Genomic DNA, 23,802 nt, shown 5'->3' with positions numbered 1-23,802 from the left:
GTTGATATTTTTAAGAACCAGGTTTGGTAAAATTTTAAAAATATTTTATAGCATTATTTGTTATGTATTTATACAGGAGAAAGTTCAGAAATTCTAACACTTTCAATTTTCTGAGCCGATATGATTCTCTTACTTGATCTGTTTACTATTGGTTGAAGCAAACAATCGCGAATGCCTTAATACTTGTTTAGAACAAAGACAGTTCCTAGACCAACAACCAATCTGAAAGAAATAAAACCAACCACGTTTATAAAACAATGTTTATATTTTATCTATGAGATATTTCTTATAATTGAACAAATCTTTGATATTAAAGTATATCAGTCATTCTAGAAAAAAAAAACGTAAAATCATCTTTAAATGAATATAAAACTTGGAAACTCTAACTTTTAAATAATCAATTGATGCGTTCTGAAGTAGCCGGACAATATAATAAAACTCCGAAGATAAAAAGGAACCCGGGGTTCCCCTCACTATACCCAGTACCCGAACTGTTCCTCCACCGGCTCGTTTCTACACAACTCGCTGGATCTGGAGTGAAGTTCTTCCAGGCGGAAGAGGACACCGGCGAACTCGGCTCGACTCGCACCGGATTCGAACTTCAAAACACGCGCCTTTTGCGAAATTATCTAAATTACGGGAGACGGGGAATAAAGGAGGGGTTGAAAAAAGGTGAGGGAGAGGGGAGGGTTTTGATTTGGAAAAAAGTAATTCAATCCCTAAATGATATTAAACAATTGTCCCGCGACACGGTACCGTTAGTACCGTGCCTTCATGTATATGCAGGCGCAGTCGTGTTCATCGTAGCCCAGTTTCCTGGAGTGTTTGTAGACTTCGTTGGCGGCGGAGGCCATCATTAGCGGCTGCATGTACTCGTCGGACAGTCCCAAGGCCAGCTTGATGTCCTTCTGCATGTTCTGGATGGACTGTTCCACCTGGAACAACGCCAAGACTTTTTTTTAGCATCACGAGCTGGCAAGATGGGAACTTGAGATTTTTTAATGTTATTGGTAAGTGCTCGGAAAAATAGCCACTGATCCAAATAATGAACAGTGAATTTAAGCTGGTTATTTAAATGATTATTGAGGAATTAATAGTGAAATTAATGCTTGATAAATTTAAATTGGATTTGTAACTATAAATAAGATGAATAAGAGATATATTAGCTGCAAATTCAATTGAAGTTTAAGTATGTTGACTAACTTAACTTGTCGTGGTGAATTTCTATTAATTATATCATTGAGTATTCATAATTAAAATCTGCTTAGTTTTAATGATATGCAAACTGTAATGAATTTATTTCAATTACACAAGGAAAGTGGTTGATAATTAGATATTATATTAGACGTGATATGTAGGAATTTAGTAGTAAATTGAACATTTCAGGAACTTTTAATAATGTATGCAAGATATTAATAGTGTATTCATTTAAAATTCAAATATTCTACATAATAAGTGATAAATCCTAGATAATCATCAGTAAAAAATTAAATTTGATTTAATGATATATGCGAAATTCAGTTATTTACTTATTTCCAAATGCAGTGAGTTTCTTTTCTACTATGGTTGGAAGAAGAACATTTATAAGTAAACTAGCCGGTAATTTAATATCATTTGTATTAGGCGTGGTACTTATTTATCATGCCAAACTATTCATCTGCATTATTTTCTAACCATGACCCTGCTAACATTCAATAACTGATTTTTTAATGATATATACGAAATCAGCAGTAATATGAGAAAATAATAATAAACTTTGAGTATTGGCAGTGAATTTGTAACAATACATAAGAAATTACCCCCCCTATCAAATGAACTGAATTTATTTTCTTATCTATATAAAAACTGGTTTAAAAGACTATAATAATTATAATCACTAGCAAATCCACCCTAATTTTAAGTGGATAATTAATTTTGAATTAATCAGGAAAATGAAGAGCGAGTTCAAATGGACTCTTAATGATATCTGAGAAGCTAGAGGCAAGATACGACAATATTTTAATGAATCTATTGAGAGAAGTTATGTAATAAAACCTTGGAACCACTTCATCCAGTTCAGTTGAACTTTTTTTGAAATAATTTATTTTTTTTATGTTGTATAGGTAAAGAATTCCTAAAATTGAATTTTAAGAAAATTCTAAAATGCGGGAGGTATATTTTTTATATTTAGAAAATAATGTAATACATATAATATATAAAATTAATTTGGAATAGTATGAGAGTAATTTTACTTAATAATCTTAGAAACTTACGCAATTAATTTAATTTTTAAGCAAGATAGTCAATATACTTAAAATAATCTTCTATAATCAAGACCAGGTAAGTAATGAAATATTTCGTAGTAGTTTTCCGGTAAATATTTAGATTTAAATAGAAATATTTGGACTGGAAACGCGAGAAAATGAAAACACCGAATTTAATAAATATTTGGCAAAGTACTTTGGCTATAAATAACGAGAATGTCGTCGCGAAATTTTAGTAGTAATATTCCAGGGTATTCTATTAAGAACGACAAACTTGGGAAAAGCTCCCGCAGAAAAACACCGCCACCCCGAACTCGCCGGATTTTACGTCTTGCTAACTCTAAACGTGAGATTGCGTTTACTTTTTCGAAATATTGTATATAAATATGTGCCTGAATTCAGCTGAAACCTAAATATTTTTAACGAATGCGAATCGTTTTTAATCCAAAATTAATTTCTTATTTCATCATAGACGAATTTTCGGGTTCGTAATAGCATTTATATTTAATCACGATAGATGTTTAAGCTACGACACAACCAATACTTAATTAATAAATTCTCAATTATATATACGTCAAACTTATTCCGAACTCGTCGGATTTTACGTTGCGACCTCTAAAAGTGGGAACTCGTTTACCTTTTTGAAATCTTTGTTGATGATGATGTTGGCTTTGTTCTGGAGGTACGGGCACGACAGCTCGGTCATGTTAAATATATCGACAATGTCTTTGGCGGAAATGCCACACCGATCGGCCAACACCAGACCTTCCGCGAGACCGACGAGCGCGATGCCCTTCATCAGTTGCAGAATGAGGTAGACTTTGGTGGCGAGGCCCACCTCGCCCAGGTACAACGACGTCTTGCCCATCGCCTTGAAGCAGGACTGGCAGTCGACGAACAGGCTCTTCTCGCCGGCGGTAAGGATCACCAGCGAGCCGACCTCGGCCTCCTCGCGACTCCCCTGGATTTGGGCCTCCAGGTAACGGCCGCCCCTGCTCATGATCTCCTCGCAGATGACCGACGAGGTCTGGGCGTCGATGCCGGTCATCTCGACGTAGCCCTTGCCGTCGAGCGTGTCATTGTCCTGCTTGGTGACGCCGCAGTTTCCGAATACGTTCTGAAAATTAAAAGCGAAAGTTATCTCTGAAACTGTGAACGCATCGATGAATTAAAAATACGATTTTTAAGAAAAACTTCGAGGGCCGCCAATGACAATTATCTATTGGCCACTCTAGAACTGCGAACTCGTTGATAATTTGTGATTAAAAAATAATTTAATTTCAAGTACGTGAAAAATTAATCACGTCTTTTTGAAATGATACACTTATATTCCTGATTATATAGCTATTTTGTTTGAAAAAAATAAAGCAAAAAATTGTATGGGCAATTATTCATTTCGCTAAATTGAAATTAGTCACTTTTTTGTTTCTAAATTTGTGAACTTATCGATAATGTTATAATTAAAGATAATTTAAAACTCCATCACTGCGAACTCGTTGCCAATCACTCACCTTTTTCGCGCACTCTGGATCCAATGAGCAACTGAAGACTATGTCGGAGTTCTTCATGACGTCGCAGGGAGCTATGTAGACTTCCACCTTCCCTACACCACCCATGGCGTCCGCCTGTTCTTTGATTGATTGTCTCTGAAAACGTTCAAAAAAGCACGTTAAAATCGATTATTTACAAAAACAGAGTTCTATCGCTAACGGTTTCATTCTCGAAGTAATGATTTTCCCTCCTTCAAGTAATAGTAACATTTTGAGGCGTACTTTACGCGGAGCTCGCGGCGGCGAGTCACTGACCTTGAGGTCGACTATCGATTTAATTAGTCGAAAATGTTCCGATTTTTTCCTCCGTAGCATAATTAATATCGGTCAACGAGTAAGGTTAGTATACACGTTGCTCGGTGTCTTGGTAGATAACAAGAACGTCCTTGAATTTTATCGAAAAAATGCATGCAAATAAACGTCGCCTTGGAGAAATACTATCACTTTTTCTGGAGCAATGGGGCAACGTTGCCCAATCGCTCTCAATTACTCCAATAAACCGATAATCGGCGTTATTTCATAGAGCTTAATTGAATTCAGGGAGGTCATATATTTAGAATGATTTTTGCGTTTGATTCTATACATTTGGGTTCTTAGTGTTTATACTGCTCGATAATGAATTAGTTATATTTATACATTTATTATTTTGAAAAACTGACAAGATTAATATTAGAACTTTCATATAATTAAAATTATCATTAATGTAAATACATAAACAGTTCCCTAGATTAGCCCATGATATTATTCAAGGCCCGTATGGATATCAACATGTTTCGATTACCACAGAGAGGCAGAAAAGATATCTTCTTACGGCGTTGCCGGCTAATTACCCCGCATAGTACGAACCCCCCGCGTCGAAGGAACAGGGACCCACTTCCGACTCACCGTAATTGGATTTATGTCGTCGCTGACCTGAATATATCGATGCACGGCGTCAAATCCCAATGTCACCCATAATCGACGATAAATATCAATAAAAAATCCGCGGCGGCAAGAATTTGACAACGACGCGACAACGTAGCGCGGTTTTTCGACCCGTCCTCCGACTTCCCCTCGAAATCGATGGAAGTTGGACTCGACCGTAGATTACCTCACTTACGTTGCCATATCTTGCAATTTTTCCTATGGTTTACAGTAACTCGGGTTATGTAGCGCGTTATTTATGTTAATTCTTGTATTAATGGCTTTATATATATGTTATTTTGTGAATTTGTTTTATGTATTAAAAAAAAGCGTGTTTTAAATACGTCTCTATTAAGTGAAATAACAAGTGAAAAAACCTTTAAAACATAATATTGTAAAAACTGAAATTTGGCAACCGAGCAAACATCAGCGCCAACTAGATCTGTCGAACATAGCGAACAGCTGTCCTGTCCAGTGTTATATGTCTTCGAGCTAGGCATTGTCTGTTTCCACGTTTCAAGCTCATCTACACCTAAAGAAAAAAACCCGGCCTCTCTCTTTCTTTCAGTGTATATGTGTGTGTACATTTTTGACGCGTTCGTGCATCAACGCCGAGTCTAGCGCGGCATCGACGAAGGCCAACAGAAAATATCGTACACAAAACTAGCTGGTTAGTGTTTTTTAATATTCCCCAATTGAATTATGTGTTTTGTTTTCTTCGACACTTGGCTCGTTAACGCGAAAAGTGCACAGTCTTCAAGAACGACCTGACCTTTCGCCGAGATCGTTTTCTCGATGCAGACGACCCTCTTTCCCCCCTCTGCGGCTATAAATAAACCAAGTGTGTAACCTTTTCGGAGACAGTCGAAGGAATCAATCAATTCTGCCTGTGGTGATTATTCCGCGATGCGAAAGAGATTGTAGAGTTTCCCACGGGCGCCCGCAATCCCGAGTCGAGCGTACGGGGTGAAAATCGAGTTCTAGTTGCGGTTCTGTCACCGTCTGGAAAACGTCGTCGCGCCGTAAACACTCCGTCGTATCGGAGCTGTTATTGCTCAACATAAACAACTCGAATTAAATTTTAATGAAACGACAATAACAATAATAATTATTATAGCTAGCTGGAATTAAAAAGCAGTTATGAAACGTTGTTTTTGCGTCAAGAGCTTTCGTGCAACTTTTGTTTGCGTTTCTACTGCGCTGCGCGACTGGCTTTAGATAAACGTTTTTATGTACAAGTTAATTTGCATGTTTTACGAGTTGGTTTGGTTCAAAGATTATTTCGACTCAGCAAAATTAAATTATTTTAATATGTTTTTTTTTCTAATATTGTTGTTTTTTGACGTAAATAATAATAAGAGATTGTTTCGCGATAGAAAATCGTGGGGCTACCAAGACGATGACATTTGAGACATGGACAACACCTGCCGGCTGAATCGCGCCGGCTTCTCACCCCGTTCCAATGCGCCGCTATGCCTCGTCCTCCTGCTGCTCCTGTCACTGGCGACCGGTCATACCCGACACAGTCCCGAGGAAGCGGACGTGCCCACGGGATGTGCCAGCGCCAAGGCCTCACTGCTGTCCTGTACGGACCGTCCTGCCGCGGGATTAGTGCTGGGAGAGGACATCACCCACCTGACCCTGCACAACGTCAGCGAGGGCGAGCTGGACCTGAAGCACGTGCGCCACCTCTCGTGGACGGAGAGCGGTAAGTCTTAAACCACCGACCGTAGGTCCCCCCTCCTCTCACCGGTCGACATCCGTCCAGGTATCGTCCGTATTAAAGACTGTCTAGTGAACCCGGAGAATCTGAAGTCCATAGATCTGAGCCAGAACAACATCAGCCACTTGGAGAACTACCAGTTCGGCAATTTCAGCAGCCTGCTGCAGATGAATTTGTCGTTCAATCGAATCACCGACCTGCCCAGATATGTGTTCAAGAACCAGAAGCTGAGGTCGCTGAGCCTCAGCCACAATCTCCTCCAGGCGTTACCTTTCCAGGTATCTTTCAGGCAACACCACTGTCATTATCTAGAGCTAATCACCCTCGCGGTTAATTTCGCAGGTATTCGCCACGGAGCACATGACTGAACTGGACCTCAGCTACAACTATCTGGCGACGTTCCTCGACCATTTCTTCAAGTTCAACAAGTATATCGAGGTGCTGCTGCTGAACAACAACCGCATAACCAAGCTGACGTCGAATGCCCTGGCCGACCTCGCCGAGCTCCGACACCTCGACCTCAGCAACAACCTGCTGAGCAGCTTCTCCAAGGGCCTGTTCGACTCGCTCAACAAGCTCCAGTACCTGAACCTCGCCAACAACCCGCTGGACAAGCTGGCTAGCGGCACTTTCCGCGGCCTGAAGTACCTGCGACGGCTAAACCTGAGCGGTAATCGGCTGACGCGCTTCTCCTTCGGTCTGCTGCACTTCAGCCCAGGCCTGGTCGAGCTGACCATCGACGACACGGACATCGAGGAGATCCACAACTCTGAGATGCTGGGCGTGCCCCTCCTCCAGAACCTGTCGATCAGGAACAACAAGCGTCTGAGGGAGATCGAGACGTACGTGCTGGCCGATACGCCCGCTCTGCGCCGCCTGGACATCAGCGGGAATTCCCTGACGTTCCTACCGCAATCGATCGCGAACCTATCCCAGTAAGTGACATTTTGGTGAGGAGAATGATCGAACTCACAAGACGGGGGATTTATTGCAGGTTATTCCATCTGAACATATCTGATAACCCATGGGCGTGCGATTGCCGCATGTACTGGTTCGCTGCATGGGCGGAGACCAAGAAGCGCTCCAACATGGTGATGTCGGACTTGAGCTGCGGTCCGGACGCTTACCCCAACGACATGCTTCCAACCCTACAGCATCTGAACTGCACCAAGCCTCAGATAGTGTATAAGAGTCCTACCAGGTTGTATCGCCTGAAGTCCGACGCGCTGTTGGAATGCAGGTAAGAATAGTCAGTGTTCCCTTCATGAATTGTTTCTTATTGCGTATTGGCAATATTGGAGAACATTTTTTTTTAAGAGGTGAAGAAACAAAACCCCAATCTCCCAAAAAACACAAAATCGAAACCCACAACTCTACATATACACCAAACTTTGCACTCTCTGATTTACTAGTCCCAAACTTCTGTCCATCATTAGCAAGTGTTAATCAACCATTTTCTCATTGTTACCAGATACTCGGCATATCCTCCGCCTTCCATTACCTGGATCACGCCGAAACGAGAAGTGTTCCACTGGAATCCGGACGCGGGGATACCGGACATCTTCAAGAAGCATCCGCACGCTCACGACGTCGACATGATTCCGCTGCGAATAATACCGCCCCGAATCCAGGTGAGTGATATCGATTCGAAACGACGACGTGTCAAGTGATACCGCGACCTTTCCCAACATACAACAGGTCCTGGACAATGGAACGCTGTGGATTCGAAACCTGACGCGCGGAGATTGCGGCCGTTACTACTGCTACGCCAGCAACCCCATAGCCAACTTCACGGAGGACGTGCTACTGCACATCGATCCCACCGACTGGAACCACATCCGCATCATCAGCTTGATATTCGGAGCCCAGTGCGCGGCCGGCTTCCTAGGCATCACCCTCCTAGTACAGTTCCTACGCTATATACTTAACAGGTGAGTCGGTACCGAGTAAAAACTAGCGAAATAAATTGCTCATCATATCTTTCTTCTTCACTAGGTTCGGTATTTTGAACAATTTCTGCAGTTTCTGCAAACGCGACCGGGTATCGCCGAGAGCTAGACAAATCTACGCCATGCTCGACAACATCGAACAGTACAAGTCTCAGCAGCTGGAGAAACTCAAGGAGAACTACACGCAACAGGTGACGAGGATCAAGGATAATTGCACGCAACAGATTGAGTGGATCCAGAACAGTTACCAGACCCAAGCCAAACACCTGCGCGACTTCCGAGACATCGGCAGTCAGCACCTGTCGACGCTGAGAGGACAGTACTGCGACCAGGTGCGCAAAGTGCGGGACTATTCCACGTCGCAGCTGAACTGGGTCCGGGAAAATTACGTGTTCCAACGGAACAAGATCCGCAAGTTTAGCTCTCATAAGGTGTTGCAGCTACGCGAAACCTACAAATACCAGCAGCAGACCCTCAACAAGGTCCTGGAGAACCTGCCCAGCCTGTACTTCGAGAACTGCCGGGCGGGGACCTGTGGACGCGCCGAGAGCCTGGTGTTCGATCCCAACGACATCGAGGGCGTCGATTTCTACATCAAGTCCAAGATCGAGCAGCTGAGCAACCTGGACGAAGTCACCGACACCGAGAACATGACCCAGAGCAGGCTGTCACTCTACTACACACCGACGGAACGTTCCTTGGGTTCCAAGGTGCCCTCACCGGACGTCCTGGCCGGCGTGCACATTAATTACATCGAAGAACGCCCGATCATGCCCCCGCTGGACGTAGCCTCCACGTCCAAGAACGGCGGCTTCATAATTCCGGACCTGGCCGCCATCGATCTGGAGGAGACCAAGATTGACCTGTCCGACGAAGATGGTCGCATGAATCACGAGACGTCTCTTTGAAACGGCGCGCGTTGTTATAGCATATTGTAATAAAAGAATTTTAAATTTTAATGGAATATAAGACTAGTTTATCAATAATTAATCTGCGTTTCATTTAACACAAGGTTAGCCCAGAACAGTGTTACACGTATGCCTATTAATATCACGGAAACTAATAAATGCAAACTTTATAATAGATGAGGATGGAGAAATAAAATCGAATAAAATGTACAGATCCTATTAAAACATACATAATTGCATATAACAGAATTTGAATCGATAAAAAACAATTTTTAGTATTAAAAGCACTTTTCATAATATATATAAACATCTTCCATCAACATTTATAGAAGCACAAAGTAAATAAACACTCAAAACCACGCAACAAAGGGACAATAATTTTTCAATAACTAAATACATTCCTGTATTTGCTATGACGACTCCGAAAACGACAATAAAATGGCCCATCACCCCCACATATTTTAATATGTTAACATCAAGTGTGTATTATTACATAATGGAAATACTTATGCGCCTCCTGTTGCTTATCCAATTCTTATAATAATTTTCCAGAAAATGAATTACAATTAAGCTGTGTGCAGATTTAAAAGTTGTTTTTATATACTCCTTAACCAACAACAGTGGGATAGCAGAGCAGGCAATCAACATTGGTCCAAAAACAAAGATCTGTAGGAAAACTTTGATACCGCCACAAAAAGGGCATTTTGTAAAAATATTTAGTAGACCACTCTCCACATGGACGAACAATCATAGAAAAGAAATAGCGATTGCAAATACAAATATTATCGTAAGCAAAAAATTAGAAAAGTAAACTGTTATCTTCTTTATCTTCTTCTGTGTTGATCTTTTGCAATATTATTTTTATGGTAGTAGAAAACAATGCTCAATAAAGCATAAGTAAGCCAGTCTCACTTAAAAAACATCCGACAATGTATGATTGTAAACGATACCATAACGCCGCATTACAAAAACTCCATTGAGTCAATGTTTTCTTGAATAAGCGCTCATATTCAAACAGAAATGTCAGTTGGCCAAAACCCACGCCTTGATATCAATGGAATACGAAACGGAACAGCTTTGTATGTTTTCCCGCGGCACTCTGACAACAGTAGTCAATACAATATTCAGTCTTGGCTTACTATCAAAACGGTAGATAAGAACTTCCATGAAACGAAACGCATTTACCTTTAAAACGCTACAATTATCTAGTAGGCATAGACTCGTAAATAACAAGGATGACATTCAAAAAAATTAATGCAAGTAAAAGTTTAGAATAAATACTAATTAAAACTATAGTCCAATCAATTTTTTTAAAGAACAGAAATAGATAATCTATATAAATACGAATTTCGTCCTATAGTATATGCTGTCAGATAGAAAGCACAGCATGATTTGACTTTTAAAAAACTCAAAACACCTCAAAATAATAAAAAAATTTAGATAAATTAAGTGATATTTGCTGTAAAATCCAACAAATGCAATGATCTAGTGGGTATGAGAGTATAAATGGACCCAACGAAAAATTAAAACAAAACACCATCGTAAAAATGTATATCACAATGTTATGCGTTTAATGACGTTTTTTATTATGAAAAAAAAAAGAATAATAAAAATATACAATGGCTTTATGCTTAAAATAAAGCAATTAAAATAGGGATATCTTAAAATAATAGCCATATATAAATAAGTACTAATTTCGTCCTATAGGAAGCGCTATCAGTCGGCAACAGTTTAAACGCAGAACAAATATTTTTCGCTGATAATTTAATCAGATAAAATACCAGATAGAGTTTTGATTGGCTTCATGATCATTTTTGTTTTCATTTTATAAAAAAAAACTAGTAACACGATTTGTAAAGTAACACAACATATTTGATAAGACAATCGATTTTAGGCTGTGAAACATAACACCGTCAAAAGGAAACATTTATGAAAGATTTAGCAATATATATAAAAAATATGTCCCTAGAACATGTTAATGATGTTATATATTACGGAAAATGGAAAATACAAGAGGATTATTGTTTTAAAAAGAATTGAAAGTTGAATTACATAAATTAGTACTTCATATAGGAATATCTGTCTATTAGCAACCATTGAACGTACAACAGAACATTTTAGCGGCAAATTTTTTTTTATAAACTTCGAACGCTTTATTTTTGTCCAAAAACAAATTATTTCCAATTCCAATAATGATAAACACCTTTTTAAATTAATAAATAGTCATAAATTATGAATAAACAAAATAATATAAATAAAATAATTTTGAGATTGATATGAATTCAAACCCTTAGATAAAAAAAATTATCTTACAACCATAATAAATAGGCCAAGATGTATAGAATCAATGCTATGAAAAATTAGAATGGAAATACCATTAAAAATATATTTTTATATAAAAACATACAGAAAGAAGTTTTAGAAACACAACACACATAAAAATTACCCTAGAATAATTCTGGGATGTTTTATATTGGGAGATAAAAAGATAACCGTTTAAGCATCAATTAAATTTGGAATTAAACAAAAGAAGGTTAAATTACTTCTTCATTTTGATAAATTGGAAATACATAGATTAGTACAAATTTCCTTTTCTACGAAGCAATGTTAAATGGCACTTATTAAGCATAGATTGGAAAATTGATAAGACCCTCACAAGGCTCTATTTTTATAAAAAATAAGTTTTTTCAAAACACACATCACATTAAACTCTTAGATAAAAAATACAGAACCAATTATCTAGTAGGCTTATAATTATTAAATCAACCCAAAGAAAATTTAAAACACAGTCAAAAAATTTTAATGGTACACAAAGCACCATGTAATTTAATGACAAACCACTATCAATAAGTGATCACAGTGACACTCATAATGTCATTAGAATTCAGGGATATTTTATATAACCGAAAAAAAGACAAAACAATAATATAATTGAAACGTTACAACAAATAAGTTGTGATTGAATGATTACTAATGATGCCCTATAGAAAACACTGGCAGTTAGTACGCTTTATATTCAATGAAAACATGAACAAAAAGTAAAACTATATAAGGAAAAGTGTACTCACTTTTTTTGGGTCTCTACTCCATATGTTCACATGATGTCCAGTCTGGATCAGGTTTTTGACAATCCTCTGTCCCATGATACCCAATCCCAGGAAGCCAAATTTAAGAGTTGATGGTTCTATTTCTTTGCTTTGTATAACTTCTGATGAGTTGGCAAAGTCCACTGTAGGTGAATCCTATCAGAAAAACACACTCGGTTTAACCAACTGTCTTATAAAAATGAAAATAATACTGACCGGTCGATCTAATACAGCTGGTCTGTTTAATAAGTCACTTCTACTGCTTAAACCATTGCTGTCATCTTTCAATGTGGTTATTGATGACCTAGAACGCTTAGGTCCATTCTCCATTGAATCTGAAGCTTTTCTCTTGGTCTTCCCTTTACCTGATGAAGAACTCTCAGCACTTTCCACACTACTTTTTCTTGAAGACTACCAATGCACCTCAATATGAATTAAGACACTCAAAAATTTTGCTATATCTCCATACCTTGTTAATTTGTTTTGGTGAACCCGAGTTGCTTTTGTCCTCTCCTTTCTCTGATTCAGCTTCCTCTGTTTCTTTATTTTCAGATTGTTCCATGCTTTGTCTGTATTCCTCGGCCAACTGTAGTGCTATTTTAAAATCTGGTCGTTTACATGATGCTAAATTATCTTTGTGGGTACTATCAAATGGAACTACGGCACTGTTTGGTACATGACCACTGAAATTACAGGTTTAGTGAGGTTAAAAATATCCTCTTAGCGTAGGTATAATATTTATTTAACGGTAAACTCGTTCGAAACATTATAAAAACTAAACTACTTACTATGTAGCTTTGCTTCCGAAAAAATACACATAAGCTTGTCCCTTTTTTTGAGAATCGGACTCCAAAATCTAAAACACAAACTTCAATGAAATCAAAATAAACTCGAAAGGTTAGGAAGTCCAAAACATAAATTTCGCGCTTGCTTTTCGAAAAGATAGCGTTAGCGTTACCGAAATTTTGAAAATACTCAGCACCGATTGGTTGACGGTCTTGTACAATAGTAAGTTAGTGATTGTCATGCTAAAACTCCACTACGCAAACTGTAGATTGGCGGCATACTTACACGAGCTGGCCAGGCTGGATAAGACTTCATTCGGGCCCTGAAAAAAAAATCTCACAATTATTATGCACTTTTCACTAAAAATTATTTTTTATGCGATATAATACACACCAAACTAAATCACCGACTTTAAAATTTGACTCCATATTTAACATACAGTCACTCTAACGCTACTTCTCTCAAACTAAATTTTGTTTTCATCGTTCATCGCACTCAACTTTGTGTTGAAGTGGGGGCATGAGTTCTGCGCACAATCGAAATTACACTACAAAATACCGAAAATTCTAAACTTCGACAAGCGTTTTCCAATAATATTTTGCTACGTTGCCAAGTCTTGGTAGTTTAATAAGTGTTAAAACATTATGTTGCTTCAGCATATATCATCAAAACACAAGGTACTCAGTTAATATATAAGAAATATAACTGAATATTTCTGGATAAATTTCTACAGAAATATTTTTAGAGACCGTTTAAATAATTTATTTTAATAACTTTGGCAACATTACGAAAACAAATTAAAATCGAAAGCGCCTTTCGAATTTTTGTTGCTCTTTGACGTATGTCATCTGTCAACCTTTCACATCTATATTTCCAAGTTTTCTTACATCATTAGTGGTGATTAGAATTCTTTGTGTCAGTTAGATTGTAGTGTGTCAGTTTTATTTGTGTTTTATTGAAATATATCGATAAAAAACTAAAAATATGTGTAAAGTCTGCTAATGTGATGGAAGCATCAATAATAAAGGTTGAATAGCCTATATTTTCGTGGTATACCGCACCCAGAGCATGACGAATATTGCCTTTTTTATAACCGGAAGTGCAGTTTGTTTAATGCAGGAGAAGAGTTTATATTAATAAACATTTTTTTTGTTCTACTCAGCGTTTTCGCAACGCGATCTGAATAAGACTGAATTAATTTTGCCCTTTTTAGTATATTAATATTAATATTTGATTTAAGGGAGTAAATAAATAACTCTATACTAAATAATAAAGAAAGGAATGTTATATATAAAACATTTGTTTATCTAGAATATTAATTCTGGTATTTCGCGGTATTTAAGTGTATAAAATAAATGTGGTTTGGAGTTTGTGGGTGTGGAATGTTTTATTTTAAAAATGGATGAGGGAACGTTAAATGACCTGTTGGAGTGCTCTGTTTGCCTGGAAAGATTAGATACTTCCAGCAAGGTTCTGCCTTGCCAGCACACATTTTGCAGAAAATGTCTAGAAGAGATATACCATAAGCACAAAGAATTACGGTGCCCAGAATGCCGGGTTTTGGTAAAAATCAAAATAGATGATCTACCACCTAATGTGCTACTGATGCGTATTCTGGAAGGCATTAAAAATTCAGGAGGAGGAACGAAAGCTCCTAAACCCAATAGAGGATCGGTCCACCCGCATCCCAGTGTTATTCAGAATGCGGCTCATATACAACAGCATCAAATAGATAGAGTTAATAATAGGCACGCGCCTGGACACACGGTGCCCCATCAGCCCTATGCCAAGGCCTTGTTTGATTATACAGCTACAGATGTTGGGTAGGAATATTGTGTTAAATTCCATATTTTTTGTTCTGTGAATTTTTCATTTTAGAGATTTGAGCTTTAAACGTGGCGACATTATTATCTTGAAAAAGAGAATTGACAGTTATTGGTATGAAGGGGAATGCGGAGGAAAACATGGTGTTTTCCCCTCTTGTTATGTACAGGTAAAACTATTAAAAGAATTATTTATTTTTATTCTACTCTCACTAAGACAATTACTAATCTCTAGATAAAATATCAATAAGTTATAGAAAAAAAACATCTGATAAAATATGTTTGCTGTTCTGAATTTCTGTTTGCGTCACATATCTTGAAAACTACAAGTTTTAGAGCAATTTGTAGATTTTCGTTACTTTGTGCCCCAAAATACCTTTATTTTGAGAGTATTATCTTCATATGGGAGGTAAAAAATGCGGCACTTTTTTGCAATTTTCAAGAAATGTAGAGGTATATAGAGGATTTTTCATTCAATCAAAATAATGGTGTATTGAATTGATAAGGTCAAATTAGATGCTTATTAGGTATTTTAAGATTTTGATTGATATATGGAAAATTTTGATACAGTATACAATAAACTATCTAAATTTTAAAAAATTAGATCTGTCCTATATGTGGAAAGGTGTTCTGGCCTTTATTTCTATAGAAATTCTGTTTACATTTTAAATATATTTAAGGTCATTACACCTGTACCCAGTAATATTCCTCAGTGCAAGGCATTGTACGATTTCCGCATGAACAATGATGAAGAAGAGGGATGTTTGGCTTTTAATAAAGGCGACATTATTAACGTCATCAGAAGAGTGGACGAGAACTGGGCGGAGGGCAAGTTGGACGGTAAAATCGGTATTTTCCCCCTGGCCTTCGTCGAGCTGAATAACTTAGCCAGATCATTAATGAAACTATCCACAAAGTGAGTTATGACTTTAAATAAACGCGTCTACGGCGAGTTGATTGTTGTTTTGTGTAGTGTGCAACCAGGGCCGTCAAAGGTGGCGCCTCCCACGCCAACCGTGGAGGGTACCACCCCTCTGATCCCCACCGATCACTCCACAGCGGTGATGTCGGTTACCCAAAATCAGGTTCAGCAACAACAGGTGGGTTTCATTGACTCATACAGAATCTTTAGTCGATTAATGATGACGCCTTGTAACAGGGGGGAGATTCGAGCGCCAACATAACGTCGAGTAGTTCCAGCACGACCCCGAACGTGTCCTCCAGCAACACCAGCTCCAGCTCGAGCACCGCGCCGTCGTCGCCAGCCTCGCCGCCGTCGCGTCAGCCGATATCCCCAAGAAATTCCAGGTAAGTACCGATTTCCCGCAACCAGCCGGCCCCGTGATCGTTTGTCATGCTTCCTGTGCGTTGTTTTGTACCCGCAGTCGGAAACACGAAACGGCGAAGCCATCGAGCAAGAGCGCTCCCAGTTTGCATCCTCAGACCGCGATGGGTTTTCACGCAGCGGACGGCAGGGTCGGTCATCATCAGCAACACGCTAAAGACAAACGGCACAGTCTGACCAACGTGCCGGCCTCCCATCACAATAGGTATTGGTTTTTGTTTATTTCCAGTGTCCGAGTATACGGATTTAGAGGTGGCGGTGGACGATTTCGAAGGGGGTATTGTCTCTGTCTCTTGTTTTCACGTTTGTTTTGTTTTTGGCACAGCCTACTTTGACCTTTGCTTTAGATTATTATTTTCCGCCCTTCTTTCCTACTTTTACGATTGTTTACGTTTTTATTAGGTATTTGAAAAAGTATCCAATGTTTGATGTGTCAAAACTACAATAAAAATTTCATTTTAAAATATGTCAGATTTGACAGATGATATATTTTCTGTCAATGAGTTTATGCAAACAAAATAGTTTGTTGTTTGTTATTACAGAAATATTAAGGGGACAAATAGGTGTAGGATGGCGTACTTGCGGTCATTTTTATGATTTTTTTATCCAATTAAGAATAAATTTATTTTATTTATATTTTGAGAACATAGTCTCTCTTTAATGTGAATTAACATTAAAAAAAAAACGAAAAATTTTTTTTTTCAGACTATGGCAATAAAGTACGATTTAATATTTTTTTACATGCAATAAAAACATAGTAAAAATAGAAATTTTTCATAGTTTCTGGCTCACAGAGAAACTATTTATATAAACAAGATAAGTGTAAATTTTTATTTCAATTGGTTAAAAACTCGAACAGCTAGAATGTACACAAATTCGATTGTGACAGTGAGTCTAGCCAGCAATCCTAAAAAAAAAACAAAAATAACTATTAAAAAGTGATAGTGATAATCTAATTTGCATAAACAATTGAATTAGCGATAAGCAGCATCACTCAATTTTACTATCAACTAGCTGACGCCAAGAAGACATGATTTAATAGGCGCAGATTACTTTTTCATACTTCCAATAAAATCTAACGTGGTCTACATCCACGAGTGAACGATTAACCTTTCAGTGTTCACAGACATTCGACCGAGATACCGGCCCCCTCCGGGTCTGCGAGTCAGGCTTCGGCGTCCACGCACTCCTCGTCGTCGGAGAGGTCGAAGCGTAGCTCGGGATCCTCCTCTTCGACTGCCACGGTCACCCAGGAGGTCCAGCTTCCTGCGGCTTTTATGGCTTTGTACCCATACAAACCACAAAAGTCGGACGAGCTAGAATTGAAGAAGGGCGGCATCTATATGGTGTCCGAGATGTAAGTATTGTCGCCCGAAATTAGAATACTGTAATTTCACTAAATATCAAACCAAGACACTAAAAATATTACCATAAATATATAAAGAAGCACGTCAGCTTCACTTATTATTTATTCATCCTTTGCATAGCAACGCAGCAAAAGCCAATGTACGTTATCAACATTTATAATGCAGCGTTGCCGCATGAAATTTAAGTTTTCGTTTATTTTGACTCTGACAACAAAACACTAATCTGATAAAAAGGAGACTTTAAAGTATAAAAATACTAATCTAAATAATATAATGAAACAAAAATAACGTTATAAAATATATTTTGTTTTAACATTATAGAACATTTAATGGATATTTATTGAAGGAAGTTCATTATAAGTTCATTAAACAGCCACAATAGTTTGTAGGTTAGAGTTGTTTTATTATCTTTACATTGACATATGACAACGGTGTTGTCCAGTACCAACCCAAATCGAATTTTATATACCGATAATTGGTAGTTTCAGTATGTGTTTAAGAACTCAATCAATTCGAAAAAAGTACAAAATAAAAGTGGATTATGAACACGTGTAATACTTATCCAACAACTATTCGAGCTCTATCATTGGTTTGGTATTTAGTTGGTAATATAAGAGACGAGTAATTGGGGATTTTCAGTTGTCAGGATGGATGGTACAAGGGCGTATCCAACCGGACCCAGAAATGCGGTGTCTTCCCTGGCAACTACGTGACCCCGGCCCGTGGCGTGCCAAACCAGAGCCAGCCAGCTCTGCCCCTGGCAGACTCCGCGCTGTCCGTAAGTTTCTCGCGTGCTTCCAAGGGGGCCCGAACACGCACGTCCGCAGACGCTCCCCCGCCGGAATTGCCGCCTCGCGCCGCTAGTCCCGCCTCTGGCTCCGTCAGCTGGCACGCTGGGATGACTCCGCCCACTAACACGCTTGCCCAGACCAAGTCTGAGAAGGTTTGTTGCGTTTCTGTTTTTGTTCCTTTAATATACTAACGATAATTATATAACATGTGATTTGCGACACCCCTGGTAAATTATATTTAAAAAAGTACGCGGAATTGGTAATAAAAGGCTCAAAATCAAATTCGTTCTCTGTGTTTTTTTGTCTCTATCGGTATTTCCCGATGAAATTGCATTTCAATCACCATCTTCACTTTAGCGATGTTAACTTTAGTTGAAGACATTGATGACTGACCATAATAAAGCAGTGAGATGAACTGACAAAATCGAACAAGTAAAAAATAATTTCAAACAAATAACCCGCCATTTCATTAAATGGTTACCACCATACGTTAAGACATGCGTATATTTTAATTCGCAATGTTGCCAGATTGTATGAATAGTATTTATATATGGGAAATACAGTATAGCCCTTCCAATAAAACAGCCAATGTACGTCATCAAAATTTATAATGCAACGTTGACGCGCCAATGACTTAAATTGGAGTTAATTAAACAGCCACAATAGTTTGTAGGTTAGAGTTGTTTTATGATATTTACGTTGACATGTGACAACGGTGTCGATCAATACCAACACAAATCGAATTTTATATCAATATTATCGATTTGGTTACATGTTGGTTACAGGACACATCAAATTTCATTCTCTTTCTAACTCAAAACTAAAAGTCTCTTTTTAACTAGAGTAATGCTAATTGGTAAAATGAGAAAGAAAAATGCATCGAGATTAAAGGGGATTTTACGTTTATCAGAAATGTATAGAGACTAACGCAAATACTTTTAATTTAGTCGAAACTATATTATCTTAGAAGAAAGAGAAATGGCGACTTGATAAATCGACGATCTTATTCTGATAAGAACGAAAATCGTTACTATAAACAGTTGTCTGATTTTGAACGAAATATTAATTAAATTATGTATCAGAATTAATATGAATGAATATTATGAATGAATGAATTAATATTATGTATCAGTCACGTGATATACCTAAAGCAACATCCATAGTTTATCCAATAAAACAACCAATACACGTCATCAAAGCTTACGACGTCAGCACAATATTGCCCGATTAACTTAAAATTTTTGTTTACTACGTCCGCTGTTTTGTAAATTCTAATTATCATTAATGTTCTGAAGGATTTTGTAAACATTTGACATTTGTAAACTGATTTGGTTATATATTCCAACGCATCAGCAACCATTCTGTCTATTTTTAACTAGGATAAAATGAGAAAAAAAATCCACTCCTAGTTTAAAACAAACAAATGTTACATTTTTACAAAGTGCATTTGACGTCATATATGACGTGCATTGGCTGTTTTATTAGAGGGACTGTAGTATTTTTTTGTGTTACTTTTTATCAATTCCCACTACTTTTTTGACATAATATATTAGGTGTATAAAAAAAGATTACGCGTTTTTGCGAAAACAACTTTAAACCAACGTAGCAATGACTGTTGATTGCTTTTGTATGTATGCACAATTAAATGAGGCCCAGGGTGATACGATGACGATTTTAGGGCAAGGATCGTAAAGATAAGGGCTCTGTCAGCTTGATGCGCCGCCTCGCCAGCATCAAACTGTCCAAATCGCCGCCGCCTTCCTCCTACTCCATGGATAATCCGGTGTTCGAGGACCGCGCGGCCTCCAGCCAATCCTCCCCGGCTTCCCATCCAGTTCACGTGAGGTAAGTAACGGACACCCGCACCAAAACATCACCGACATCTCCATGCCTTCCACCCACCACCTTCTATCTTCCCCTATCCCAGAGCTCCGGTTTCTTTCGTCGCATGATCATGAATGTTCCCAGGTCCGGTTCTTGTCCCAGTCAGCTCTTGCAGATCCAGCCCGTCGACCATCACCGTTTGTTCACCGGCTCTTCGTCGCACCGAGTTAAACACAAGGAACGTCCGTCGATCTTGCATCACGGTAGCTCCAGGTCGGTTTGTAGATTGGTTGGTTTGCTGTGGTAGAATCTAGTGCATGCTCCCCTTGAATCTGTCGTTCCATCCCCCAGACTTTCTAGCTTGGTGTTTGTAGATGCAGATTGGATGCCCGATCTTCGCCGAACATATTTTGTTTATGTCATTTATTTTTTATGGTGTTAGAATACGAGGTTTTAGTTATCATTCGTCATTTATCATTTATCTTTTTTAATTGGCTTAAATTAGGGGTAATATAATTATATTAAGTAAGAGATCCAAGAGAAAACAAAAAAAAGTGTCAAAATCCCTTCTTGATTGGTGACGTTACTTTGAATGTTGTATCGAATGATCCCCAGGTCCGGAGACAACGCCCAAGTAGGAAGCTCCGGTTCTAGTCCGGACGTGCACAGACACAAGAAATCCAATTCCTTGGACGCCGGCAACCACCAGACATCGCAGACCGGATCGCAGGACATTCATAAATGGTTCAGGTGCATAGCGCCGTATCCTCCGAACAGCGCTTTCGAGCTGGAGCTGCAGGTAAACAGGCGACGAGCTCTCTTTCGTGGTGGTTGTTTATAACACTGTATGTTTTCCAGGTTAACGACATAATATATGTGCACAAAAAGAGGGAGGACGGATGGTACAAAGGGACTCAACAGAGGACGGGCAAGACCGGCCTGTTTCCCGTCAGTTTCGTGGAGCGCTTTTGAAACTCGACCGACAAGTCGTTGCAGGTGCCTTAACACTGGGACCCAGCCAATCCTGCCTTCACCGTAGGACGCCGATTTGAGCCATCATCATGACATCGCCATGATACGTGTATTGTTTAACGCTTTATTTCAGTGCCATTAGCACGAGATCGGTAACTTATCAGTCCGTTTTTATATAAACATGTACAGGAAAACGCTACCATTGATTGGTATGTGAAATATTTAAGTGGAAGATATTTCGAGTCTTTTAATGGATTACATGGGTTTTGAAGGATGTCAAAGTCAGGATAATTCATGTTTTCAATTGAAAAAAAGATAGAGGACAAACTTTAACGTTTTCAAAAAAATAATTGAAGTTTTAACCATGGCCTACCTAGTTCAACCGAAGGCTCTCACTGTCTGTTATATCAAAAAAAAAAATTTAACGAGTTAGTTACACGGGTTTCAGAGATTTAACTTACCTAAGTAAATAAAAAAAAACAAATAAATATTTGATAAAATTTCTGTTCAATATTTTGGGTAATTCATCTAGTGGGACTTTTCAAAATAGTTTTTTTGTTGTTATTTGTGTTGTTAAGAGGAAAAACAACAGTGTGTGAGTTCTTTTTAGATAAATGCTATCTACAAATTAACATTTTTCAGAAAAAATATATGGAAGTTTTAACTACGGCTTTAACTAGTTTAAGAAGAGTATTTTTGAAAGATACCATCTTTAGGAAAATATTGTACACATATTATACCATTAGATAATTATATATGTAATGGGTTTCAAAAGTTTGTTCGTCGAAAACATAAATAATTTCCTTCTATAAAAAATAAATTATTAAAAATTACAAATAATATAAAAGAACGTTTATACATTTTGTGAAGTTTATGTTCAACAATGAGACCTTTTGACAGGTGTAATAGGTGGTCAGGGTAATTCATAATTACAATTAATAAAAAAAAAACAGTGGATTTTATTTTGAAGATATATTGTCCATAGACTAACGTTTTTAGAAAACAATGAGTTGTTAATCATGGCCTACTTGTGGCTCCTGCAATTTCCTCTGTTTTGGTATAACAAAAACCAAACAAAAAAGGAACATTTAGACATTTTATAATGGTTTTAGAAAAAAGATGATTTTCCAAAGGCTCTCTAACAAAATATTCTACACATATTGTCCCTTTAAACAAAACCAAATTGAAATTATCAAATCCATGTAACTTCACAAGAGATTACACAGAAGACGCGTAGGTTTTGTTTTTGTTTCCATATTTATTTGTTTCTGTTTTTTCTCTCTATTGTAAATGCATGAAATTTTGATGAGATTTATCTGGATGTTGTCATGTGTATATATGTATAAAATTCGTTTACTCGGTGCTCATAAGAAAATGTAAATAGGTCTGAACTAAACCCACCGAAAGCAGAACGAAGCCAGATTGTTTTTTTCGTTATTGGTTCCTTATTATTTGTATTCTCATTTTGCGTATCGTATTTATTTCTTGCTTAAAGCTTCTTAACCGTACCGATAGGATTTATTTATTATCTTGTTACGATTAACGTAGACGATTCAAGCGTCTCGTACGACAAGACAACTGTGTTCATTACTGTACTGTAGGTCTATGTAGGTGGTTAGCGTTTAGCTGAGCGTGTGTCTAACGTTACGAAGCTTGGGGGATCGCCTCACGCGGGCTTTTTTTTTCTTATTTATTGCGCGCCCGGGATGGTCAAGTTGAAGTTTAATTTGATGGAGTATTTATCGTTATTTTTCTTTATAATTAAGTTAAATTTATTGCAAGTACTTGGTGTATTATCGATTCTTACTTAAATATAAATAACCAAAATTGTCCTGTTTGTTTTATTTGTCTGTACCTTTCATAGAGTAATAAATATTACTCTATGGTACCTTTCTATCCTGATCGACAATAGCATTGGGTTGACAAACGTCATGTTTTTGTATTATCTGATATTTTTATTAATTAAACTAATGTGAGGTTTTTATAAATTTAAATTATTAAAATTAATGTTTTATTAACATTTTGTTATATAAAAATAAATTCCCTTTGAAGTACTGTTTGTAATAACAGGAATAATTAATAATTTTTTTTTAAATATTTTAAAGTCTTTTTACCAACGGGGGTTTATGTATACTGGACCTTCAGTTTAACGTGGGCTCCGAACCACGGTCCCCGGCATTAAGCTTACCGGCTGGAAAGCGACCAACTTAGAAATCATCCCAGAAAGACATCCAGTTTTACATAGCCTGGTTACTGGCGCGACGGATCCATTTTCTTTGTCGGATTTTGTACTCCTAAGGACAGACTATATATATATATATATATATATATATATATATATATATATATATATATATATATAACAAACTATAGCAGCAGTAGGAGGACCGTCCTGTCGCCTTAACTACTGCGCCAACCAAGCCGGCAATAATTATTTTAATATCCCATAGATGGCATTGCTTGTTAACTTATTTCATTATGTATGATGTATGGAAAAAATGTCTAAATAATAAAGATAAAACGCTCAAAATA

The 23,802-nt window shown here is 37.7% G+C and overlaps 3 protein-coding genes across 10 annotated transcripts; 2 read left to right on the top strand and 1 right to left on the bottom strand.

The window, feature by feature from the left end:
- Positions 1-246: 246 nt before the first annotated feature.
- Ndf (Nucleosome-destabilizing factor) lies at positions 247-13,664 on the bottom strand. The gene is made up of 9 exons (XM_076417686.1): positions 13,542-13,664; positions 13,434-13,470; positions 13,151-13,218; positions 12,832-13,045; positions 12,579-12,773; positions 12,345-12,518; positions 3,755-3,889; positions 2,881-3,360; positions 247-935 (listed from the first exon to the last, which is right to left on the bottom strand). The coding sequence occupies exons 1-9, from the start codon at positions 13,583-13,585 to the stop codon at positions 759-761; spliced, it is 1,524 nt and encodes a 507-aa protein (XP_076273801.1). The 5' UTR covers positions 13,586-13,664; the 3' UTR covers positions 247-758.
- LOC143204824 (uncharacterized) lies at positions 5,136-9,354 on the top strand. The gene is made up of 8 exons (XM_076417684.1): positions 5,136-5,366; positions 6,073-6,404; positions 6,465-6,697; positions 6,762-7,354; positions 7,414-7,659; positions 7,891-8,050; positions 8,118-8,350; positions 8,415-9,354. The coding sequence occupies exons 2-8, from the start codon at positions 6,110-6,112 to the stop codon at positions 9,274-9,276; spliced, it is 2,622 nt and encodes an 873-aa protein (XP_076273799.1). The 5' UTR covers positions 5,136-5,366; positions 6,073-6,109; the 3' UTR covers positions 9,277-9,354.
- A 337-nt stretch (positions 13,665-14,001) lies between the features above and the next one.
- POSH (SH3 domain containing ring finger posh) lies at positions 14,002-23,101 on the top strand. 8 transcript variants are annotated; one of them, XM_076417670.1, is made up of 12 exons: positions 14,002-14,971; positions 15,027-15,141; positions 15,652-15,887; positions 15,945-16,071; positions 16,131-16,279; positions 16,357-16,521; positions 17,443-17,673; positions 18,323-18,626; positions 20,153-20,319; positions 20,443-20,571; positions 20,914-21,097; positions 21,157-23,101. In XM_076417670.1, the coding sequence occupies exons 1-12, from the start codon at positions 14,547-14,549 to the stop codon at positions 21,268-21,270; spliced, it is 2,346 nt and encodes a 781-aa protein (XP_076273785.1). In that variant the 5' UTR covers positions 14,002-14,546; the 3' UTR covers positions 21,271-23,101. The 8 variants fall into 8 exon arrangements, with proteins under 8 accessions (XP_076273785.1, XP_076273790.1, XP_076273784.1 ...); XM_076417675.1 differs by having other exon boundaries at positions 17,434-17,673; positions 18,323-18,461; XM_076417669.1 differs by having other exon boundaries at positions 17,434-17,673.
- Positions 23,102-23,802: the final 701 nt, after the last annotated feature.

Source organism: Rhynchophorus ferrugineus, unplaced genomic scaffold (genome assembly GCF_030347505.1).
Source record: "Rhynchophorus ferrugineus isolate W39M unplaced genomic scaffold, kcgeb_rfMv2 rfM11, whole genome shotgun sequence".
NCBI classification, from domain to species: domain Eukaryota; kingdom Metazoa; phylum Arthropoda; class Insecta; order Coleoptera; family Curculionidae; genus Rhynchophorus; species Rhynchophorus ferrugineus.
Note: the sequence above shows the minus strand (reverse complement) of the source record. Positions and strands in the feature narration are given on the sequence as shown.

Excerpts from the sequence above, each read along its gene's own strand:
- LOC143204824 (XM_076417684.1), top strand. The coding sequence starts at position 6,110 with ATGGACAACACCTGCCGGCTGAATCGCGCCGGCTTCTCACCCCGTTCC. Across the intron at positions 6,698-6,761 it reads TCCAGGCGTTACCTTTCCAG|GTATTCGCCACGGAGCACAT; the intron begins GTATCTTTCAGG and ends TTAATTTCGCAG. Across the intron at positions 7,660-7,890 it reads GACGCGCTGTTGGAATGCAG|ATACTCGGCATATCCTCCGC; the intron begins GTAAGAATAGTC and ends CATTGTTACCAG.
- Ndf (XM_076417686.1), bottom strand. The coding sequence starts at position 13,585 with ATGTTAAATATGGAGTCAAATTTTAAAGTCGGTGATTTAGTTTG. Across the intron at positions 12,774-12,831 it reads CACCAAAACAAATTAACAAG|TCTTCAAGAAAAAGTAGTGT; the intron begins GTATGGAGATAT and ends GTGCATTGGTAG. Across the intron at positions 3,361-3,754 it reads ATCCAGAGTGCGCGAAAAAG|AACGTATTCGGAAACTGCGG; the intron begins GTGAGTGATTGG and ends TTTAATTTTCAG.
- POSH (XM_076417669.1), top strand. The coding sequence starts at position 14,547 with ATGGATGAGGGAACGTTAAATGACCTGTTGGAGTGCTCTGTTTGCCTG. Across the intron at positions 16,522-17,433 it reads CCGGCCTCCCATCACAATAG|TGTTCACAGACATTCGACCG; the intron begins GTATTGGTTTTT and ends TTAACCTTTCAG. Across the intron at positions 20,572-20,913 it reads TTGCATCACGGTAGCTCCAG|GTCCGGAGACAACGCCCAAG; the intron begins GTCGGTTTGTAG and ends AATGATCCCCAG.